This window comes from Carassius carassius, chromosome 30 (genome assembly GCF_963082965.1).
Source record: "Carassius carassius chromosome 30, fCarCar2.1, whole genome shotgun sequence".
NCBI lineage: Eukaryota > Metazoa > Chordata > Actinopteri > Cypriniformes > Cyprinidae > Carassius > Carassius carassius.
Genome location: NC_081784.1, coordinates 858917 through 868505, shown reverse-complemented (window position 1 = coordinate 868505; position 9589 = coordinate 858917). Strand labels below are relative to the sequence as shown.

General features: G+C 33.4%; 1 protein-coding gene across 1 annotated transcript in view; it reads right to left on the bottom strand.

Annotated features, from left to right (window-relative positions):
- The window catches only part of LOC132110273 (kinase non-catalytic C-lobe domain-containing protein 1), a 50171-nt gene that overhangs the window by 15818 nt on the left and 24764 nt on the right, over positions 1 to 9589 (bottom strand). Inside the window, exons 14-19 of the mRNA XM_059516845.1 lie at positions 8770 to 9353; positions 7823 to 7964; positions 6040 to 6350; positions 3683 to 4002; positions 1490 to 1583; positions 1284 to 1381 (exon numbers count right to left, since the gene is read on the bottom strand). Coding sequence (XP_059372828.1) covers positions 1284 to 1381; positions 1490 to 1583; positions 3683 to 4002; positions 6040 to 6350; positions 7823 to 7964; positions 8770 to 9353 — 1549 coding nt within the window. The remainder of the gene's footprint in view (positions 1 to 1283; positions 1382 to 1489; positions 1584 to 3682; positions 4003 to 6039; positions 6351 to 7822; positions 7965 to 8769; positions 9354 to 9589) is intronic.

Below are 9589 nucleotides of genomic sequence, written 5' to 3'. Positions count from 1 at the left end.
TATTGCTTGTCTGAATATGTAACGCTTGAGGCAACAACAATAAGACAAAGACACTAATAAGTAATAATTCATATATGGCATACATGCTTTTATTTTAAGTGGCTTACGGTGTATTTAAGGTTCACAGTGTTGAAAATCAAGCCTATGACCTTGGTGATTTTAGAAATTTCTAAATACTGGATAAAAACTTAGAGCTGTGAGGTCAAATCTGATTGGTTAAGCCAACTTCAAAACCAGGGTAGAACAGAATTATTTAAAAGTTAAATAATTGTTTATTGCAATTATTCTGTGGTTGTTGGTGTTTTAAAATTAAAATATGATTGTTATTTTTACTATTTATAATAAATTATACATATTATTATTATTATTATTATTATTATTATAAATAGTAAAAATATTATTATTAAAATAATTCGTTATTAATAATAATAATAAATATTATTATTAATAGTTATTATTATTCATTTAGAATAAATTATAAAGATTATTATTATTATTTATAATATATATTAATTATTATTACTAATATAAATAATAATTATTATATTATTTGTATTTATAATAAATTAAATAGATTAACATTATTATACAATTTGTTATGAATTGATAATATGAATCGATTATTATTATGATTATTATTATTATATTTACAATAATATTTATTATAAGTAATCTGATATTTTTAAATTTATAATAAATTTGATTACAATATTGTCTAATTGATTAAAATAGAAAATAATAATATATTATTATTATTATTATTATTATTAATAATAAAAACATTTTTTTTACTATTAATTTAGAATAAATTAGGCAGATTAATAGCATTATTATATAATTATAAATTAATAATAATAAAAGTAATAATAATTAAATTATTACTTTTATTGATAATAAATTAAATAGATTACCATTATTATACAATTTGTTATAAATTGGTAATGATAATAATAATAAGAATAAGAAGAAGAAGAAGAATTATTATTATTATTATTATAAGAAACTAATATTTTAACTTTTACAATGGCTTTGTTTTACAATGGCTCGAATTTGGCTCATCCAAACAGATCTCTAGTTCTTATTATTTAAAAGTTCCTGACAACATCAAGGTCATGGGTTCCCATGATTCCCAGTGCTCTGATAAATGTAAACCTAATACACTGTGAGATTCTTAAGATAAAACTGTCTTTGCAAAGTAAATAAATGTAAACGTAGAATATGAACGCTTAGAAATGTCTTTAGACCCACGGCAGAGGAAATGCAGCGTGTGCTTTGGCACAAACCTGGAGATATTTCTTAACAGACTGCAGAAACTCAACTTTGGCTCTGAGCTCGTCAAACTGCTGCTTGACTTTAGATACCATCACCTTCATGTCTGAACCTACAAAGACAGACGAGCGGCACATAAAACACACATCTGACGAACGAAGAACAGCTGCACTGCAGAATTAACGCACAGCCATCAGGTTTTCTATTGTAGCAGAAGTACCTTTATTTTTCCTCTCTTGCTGTATCAGCTTGTGGTAGAAAGTTATGCTCTTTTTCAGATTTCTGCTCTCAATAATCAGCTGCTGGTGCAGCTCCTGTTTAAGATAAAAAGGTAAGAAAAGATCAATAAATGGATCTCGATGCCCAACTGGACTCTGGAAATACATGCAACTAACATGCGTTGCATTCACAGACAACAGAACGCAGGATTTAACCAGTTCCCTGCTGGAAATAACCCAACTTCACCTGATTAATCATTTAGACCAATTTAGACCAGTGTTATTTAGGTATTACTGAGATCCAATTATTAACTTCTATTAATGTTTTATTTTAAAAAGAATAATAAATTAATGTTTCTTCATGCATTTTTATTTTCATATATTAAGGTTTAATTGTAAAGATTTTTATATAATACTTTTTTTTCAGCAGTTAGGACTCAATGTGATGAAGAGGATGAAGATGCTTGGGGGTGTAAATTGTCTTTAAAAACTTAGGGTTGGTAAGATTTTTTTAATGTAATGATGTCTTTTGCTCAACAAGGATGCATTTATTTGATCAAAAGCGCAGTACATTTTTTAAAGAATTATTAAAATGTAAAATAAAAGGTTTCTGTGTGAATCTGTGTTAAAGTGTAATGTATTCCTGTGATGCTCCGCTGTATTTTCAGCATCATTCCTCCAGTCTTCAGTGTCACATGATCTTCAGAAATCAGAATAATATGATGATTTACTGCTCAAGAAACATTTCTGATTATTATCAATGTTGGAATCAGTTGTTCTGCTTAATATTTTTGTGGAAACAATGATACATTTAAGTTTTCAGGATTCAGAGATGAATAGAAAATTCAAAAGAACAGCATTTCTTCGAAATAGAATTCCTTTATAACATTATAAATGTCTTCACTGTCACTTTTGATCAATTGAATCAATTAAAACAGGATGAAGACTCTCTGTATGTCTCTCTATGGTAACAGAGATCGATGGTCAGTGCTTTGAGGTCCATCTGCAGCTCTGTTCCTCCTGTAGAGCTCCTGCGTCTGAACCCCGCTCATAAATACAGCCCTCAAACGCCATCAAAGCATCTCTCTCACACACACACACACACACACACACACACACACACACACACACACACACACACACACACACACACACACACACACACTGAGCTCTCATACTCTGCTATAAATATGAGATACTATCATATAAATATCCAACTCTATATTTGATCCCAATCAAAATGCACATTGTCTATATTTTGTTCCTGGTTCTGAATGTTTGATGCATGTGGCTCATTCAGAACATGAATGATGGAAGATGTGATCCACTGAAGCTCTTCGATGAAAATGAAGGTTGTTCAGAATACTGTACCTGGAGAAATTCAGGCTGCATGAAATGTGGCTCCTTTCAGTAAAGTTAGCAGTAAATAAACACCGGAAATCAGCATTAGGACAATAACAGACACAGGGCAAAGACACGTCAACACGAGAGTGAAAAAAAAAAAAATATATATATATATATATATATATATATATATATATATATATATATATCATGTTTCAGCCCGAAATCTAAATAAATAAACAGGAAATTAAATTGCATAAAGAAAATTAACATTTATTTTTTGATAATTACATTATATTTTATTTTCGCTAGTTGCCAAGGCAGCATTCTTCAGGTTAACTTACTGTACTAAAATAACTAAAACTAATAAATACTAAATAAGTAAAAACAATATAGACATTAATAAAAAAATGAAATAATTTGAAATAAAATTAAAATGAAAACAGATAATAAAAAAATTAAATCTAAATTTAAAACTACAACAGTATCACAATGGTAGTAAAATAATTAATAACTGATATATTATGTTAATTGTAAAGTATTTATATTGTATTTATCATTGTACTGCTTTTACTATTTGTTAATTGTTAAAAAAAAATATCATTTTAACAGTAAAACGTACCACGGGAATAAAACCAATTCACCACTGAGAATAAAGATAATTAAGAAGAAACAAAATACAAAACTGATAATTGAGGTGAAAATGTGTTAAATTGTCATGAAAATAATCTTAATCTTAAAGTGTTTTATGAAAGATATGCTTTCTTATTATTTTTTATATGTATATTTTGGTACAATAGGACCTATACTTGCACAGATTTGAATCCATACACAACATGTATAAAACCCACCTGTGACTTGTCCTCCAGCGTGGGAGCTTGGCTGTGACTGCTGAGCTTCTGTGTGTACTCCAGCACGTCTGGACTGAAGCACTGGTCCCCGTACAGAGCCAGAGCCCAGGAGGAGCCGCACGGGGCCCGCTGAGGGCCGCTGCAGACCGAGAGCATCCGCTCAGAGATCAGAGAGTCACAGTCGTCCATGTCCAGCTCCGAGCTGTCGGGAGTGATCCGAGCACCACCGCTGTCCTCCAGCGCTTCAGCATCACACACACACTCACCAGCGCCACCATCAGGAGGAGAACCACACTGCAGCTCCATCAGCTCAGACAGCTCTATCACAGACAGAGAGAGATGCTCACTAAACCTGGCAAGATCATATTTCACCCCAAAATCAACACCATTGTTAATAGAACTAATCTATCTATCTATCTATCTATCTATCTATCTATCTATCTATCTATCTATCTATCTATCTATCTATCTATCTATCTATCTATCTATCTATCTATCTGTCTGTCTGTCTGTCTGTCTGTCTGTCTATCCATCCGTCCATCTATCCATACGTCCATCTGTCCATCTGAGGGCTGTCCGTCCATCTGTCCCTCTATCTATCTATCCATCCATTTGTCCATCCATCCATATGTCCCTCTATCTATCTACCCATCCATTTGTCCATCCATCCATCTATCCCTCTATCTATCTACCCATCCATTTGTCCATCCATCCATCTGTCCCTCTATCTATCTACCATCCATTTGTCCATCCATCCATCTGTCCCTCTATCTATCTACCCATTCATTTGTCCATCCATCCATCTGTCCCTCTATCTATCTACCATCCATTTGTCCATCCATCCATCTGTCCCTCTATCTATCTACCCATCCATTTGTCCATCCATCCATCTGTCCCTCTATCTATCTACCATCCATTTGTCCATCCATCCATCTGTCCCTCTATCTATCTACCCATCCATTTGTCCATCCATCCATCTGTCCCTCTATCTATCTACCCATCCATTTGTCCATCCATCCATCTGTCCCTCTATCTATCTACCATCCATTTGTCAATCCATCCATCTGTCCCTCTATCTATCTACCCATCCATTTGTCCATCCATCCATCTGTCCCTCTATCTATCTACCCATCCATTTGTCCATCCATCCATCTGTCCCTCTATCTATCTACCATCCATTTGTCCATCCATCCATCTATCCCTCTATCTATCTACCCATCCATTTGTCCATCCATCCATTGTCCCTCTATCTATCTACCAATCCATTTATCCATCCATCCATATGTCCCTCTATCTATCCACCCATTTGTCCCTCTATCTGTCTATCCATTTGTCCCTTTATCTATCTACCCATCCATTTGTCCATCCATCCATTTGTCCCTCTATCTATCTACCCATCCATTTGTCCTTCTGTCCATCTCTCTATCTGAATATGTATCTGTGCTAACTTTCAAACAAGACATCTTATTTTGAACTGATAGACTTTTTCTATTACCTTATTTGTTCCTTCTGGTTTTTGACTGGGACGTGTTTGTGTGCGATTTACACCTGCAGTTTGCTGTGAGTGTGTGTGTTTGTTTGCACTTAGTGTGTGTGTGTGTGTGATGAGCAGGAGCACAAAGACCATAAAAGACGAAGGAAAACATCACTGCGAGTGCTTGGAACAAGCAGAATGAATTTCCTGGCAACTCATTTCCACTAACAAACACCAAGAGCTCTCAGTGAGTCTGGCAGCACTGAAAAACACTCCGTCTTTTATATTTGCTTTCAACTGTCCATCAACGTTACACAACTTTAAATAAAACATCTCTCAAACAGGCTTTCATTGACTCCTAAACACTAATCAGACTATAACAACAGAACAGAGACACAGAAGTCAACATCAAACAGCACTGAATGTCCATCTGAGTAAAACTAAATATTTTAAATGTTTAATTTCTAATGTGCTAATGTGCAAATGGAAATGGACTTGTTTTATCTTTTGTCTTCTCCAGATGTTCACTGATGGACTGGAGTGCTGTGGATTATTGTGATGTTTTTATCAGACTCTCATTCTGACGGCACCCATTCACTGCAGAGCAAGTGATGCAATGCTACATTTCTCCAAATCTGCTAAAAAAAACAAACTCATCCTAATCTCGGATGATCTGAAGGTGAGCACATTTCATTTTTAGGTGAACCATTCCTTTATAAACCAGTATTATTTACTATATGAACAAGATATTAGAAAAGCTGCATCATATACAACGGTAACCTAAAATAGTTATTTGATTATTGGCTGACAGAAAAGGAAAGTGGTTTCAAAACTAAACGGCAGATTTTTTTGATGAATGATTGATGACAGGAGGCGGTCCTACCTTTGTTGTCATCCTCTGATGTCATTTCCTGTGTGTCTCGTCTCCAGCATGCGGTCCTGGTCTCAGATCCCGTCTGAACTAGGTTTTGTCCATCTGCGGTTTCTCTGTATTTAAGCTCATTTGGTTTGCATTCCGGTTCCTTCATGATCTCGTTCAGCTGGTTTTCCTCGGTCGCGGGTCGATCTGAGGGCCAGAGGTTTGCATTGTGGTCAGGATGAGCGTTTTCCTCGCTGGTCAAACGCTGTCTGGTGCTCTGGAGCGACGCTGCTGCCCTTTTCACTGCCTCTGAGGAGGACTGTTCATCAGAGACACTGAGAGAGAGAGAGAGAGAGAAACAACACAAGCTCTGGAAACAGATCATTAAACAGCTCAAAGCCTCTGAGCCAAGCCAGCAAATAGATAAAAACTACATTGTCCAGTAAAATATCTAAACGACAAGAGCTGAGGTTTATTCTCAAAACACAATGAAATAAATAAAAAAATCCATCAATGCAATGATAATAATAATAAAAACATAACTTAAAATATTAAATATAATTTTTTTTAAAGTGCATTTATCTTTTTTAAAGGATGTTTTAACTAAAAAACATTATTAAAAGATAGATTGTTCTGCACTACAGATACAGAAAGCAAGTAAAAACAATAATAAACTGTCTAAAATATGTCAATAAATAAAACACACACACGCACTTGAAGATGTATTCTCTTACATGGTTTTCTTTAATGTGTCTAGTTTTAAGGATAATTAGATGAAAACAATAAAAATACAAATTAAGCCAGACCCCTAAAAAAGTCTACTATTAACTAAACAAATAAAACATGCAAATTAATAAATAAAAATGTATTTCATAAACATTTCCATATTTATTATTATTATTTGTTAAAGAATGTTTATAAAACATGACAAAAACACAGATTGAGAAAATTATTCTTTGTAGAAAAAAAAAGAAAAATCTAAAGGAAATATTTTGTTTCTGTGAAATTTATGCTTAAAATACATCCATATTTTTTTTTTTTTTTTTGCAATAAAGACCGATTTCAGAGCAAGAAGTTAAAGAAAGTTTATAAATAAATAAATAATTATCCTCCAAATCACCTACCAGAGAACTGCAAAATGGTTCCTGAACACTTTACCCGAGCGCTGAGAGTTATAAAAACCGGTCTTTTATTGCGAGACTCACTGAATCTCCAGCACCTGCGTCTCCAGTCGTCTCGAATCACCTGCGTCTCGTTAAACCGCATGCAGAGCGTCTGTAACACCCCGAGCCGGATCGGACCGCATGTGATCCACGGTCAGAAAGAGACCATTGTGTGCCTGGCTTCATGTGACATGAGCGCTGTGTCTGTTCCTGATCTCGAGGACTCTTCTGTTTCCACACGGACCAACAGCTGTTTCTGAAACCATTCTGGCCTGATCACTGATGATAAGTGCAGCGCAAGTGAATGTGTGTTTGAAGGTGTTTTGACAAGGTCTCATGTGACTGAAATTCAGATTCAAAGCTGCAGGCTGTTGAGCATCTCAGAAACGTGAGCTGTTCAGTAATCAATCATTCATTCATGCGTGCACTTGTATTTTTTATTTATTTATTTTGTACCTTGCAATCTGTGTCTGAGTAATAATTAGTTTGAATCTATATTTTTGTTGTTTTTCTTAACATCTCTAAAAACAAGCTAAATCCACTTAAGAAGCAAAACTGTATTGATGTAAGAGTTTGTATTATTTGCTTTGCAAATCTATTTTTTTTTACCTGTCAGATGATAAAGCGTGTAAAGATCTGCGGCTCACCGTCGGCTCGAGTGCTGGTTGATCAGACGCTGAAGGTCACACAGCTGCTTCTGATCCCAGTGCACGTCACTGAATTTCTCTGTTATCACTCGACAAAACGTCTCAAACTGGAGGCTTTTTAAAGAGATGATGTATTTTCCTGGAAACAGAGAACAAATCACGAGGGATCCTACAAGACTCTTCCAACAAAGAACTGATTCAGGCAATTCAAACAAAGGTAAATATGTGTCTAAAATATATTGCCTACTCTCAAAAACACAACAATTATTTATTTATTCAATTATTTTTTAATGGGAAACTATGTGAATTAAACCACAATTTAAATTAAATTAAAGTTTAGTTAACTAAAATAAATGTGAAATAAAAATAGAAATAATACAATAAAATTAGAATAATATATAAAATAAAATAAAAGATTATTTAATGTAAAACAAAATAAAGTTAATAATAAAATGAAAAAGTTAATTAAAATAATGCATAAAATGTAAAAAAAATATATAAAAACAATTTTAATATGTGTAATAAAATATGTAAAAAAATACAACAAAATAAAATAGAATAAAATGTAAAAGAAAGAACAAAATGATTTAAAGCAATACATTACAATAATACTTAAATATATGAAATGTAAATAAATAAGAAAAAATGTAAAACTAAATAAAATATCAAATAATTGAAAACATTTTTATGTCTTAAAAACAATAATACAATAAAATAATAAAATATAAAAAAACAATAAAAAAATTATTAAATATAATAAAAATAAAATATTAAATATTAAATATAAATAAAATACAGTAAAAATAATTGTAAAATTGTAAAAACTAAATTATTATTATTAATAATAAATATAATAATAAAACATTTTAAATAAATAATTTTAAAATAAACACCAGTTAGGTATAATAAGCAGAAACATTAAAATTGGTGATTTAATTTTTTACCCATAGCCAGATCTTTGACTCCATCCAAAGCAAACTCTTCTGTGAGCACCTCCATGACGTGCTGCAGACACAAACATCTCTGAGGTGAGCAGGAGCTCAGGTTCATACAGCGAGTCGCAGCGTTCGGCTGGACTCTGATATCAGACACTGGACTTTTAGGAGACACTGACGGGTCTCTGGGGGTCACACAGACGCTTTCGGTCCTCACACTGTCCTCTGAAAGCTTGGCTGGCTTCTCGATTACTGGTTCTGAGCCTGTGATTGGCTGAAGCATGGTGATCTGAACAGGAAGTAAGGTTAGACGTCCTGTTTGAGGGTCTTGCTGTAGCAGGAAGTTGTTACAAATCCCATTAGCACAAGACAAGATGGGGAAGTTTGGCTGGTCGTCTGTTTCTTGACTGGTTATTTGAAGAGTTGCTGGAGGCGAGGAATTCACAAGAGCTTTACAACTGGATGAGGATGAATAACCGGCAGAGAAAACTCCCCCCGTCCCATCATCCTCAGCGGCGCTCTCTTCCTGTTCATCTGGTGCTCGCAGGATCCTTTCATCCGTGATGTCCTCATCAGAGCGTCCACTGACAATCCTTCAACATAACAATAATAATAAAAAAACGGTTTCGTTTTAAAGTCAACTTCAGAGCTTTTTAGAGTTTTTATAATTAAAACTATTTAAACATTTTTGTTAATTAAAATTAAGCTTAAATAAATCATATTTATTATATAATAATAATAAATATCAATATTAGATGGAAAAAAAACTACATTTTCAGTTAGTTGTCAAAGCAAGATCTGTGAAATTATAACAAAAATCATAAAATAA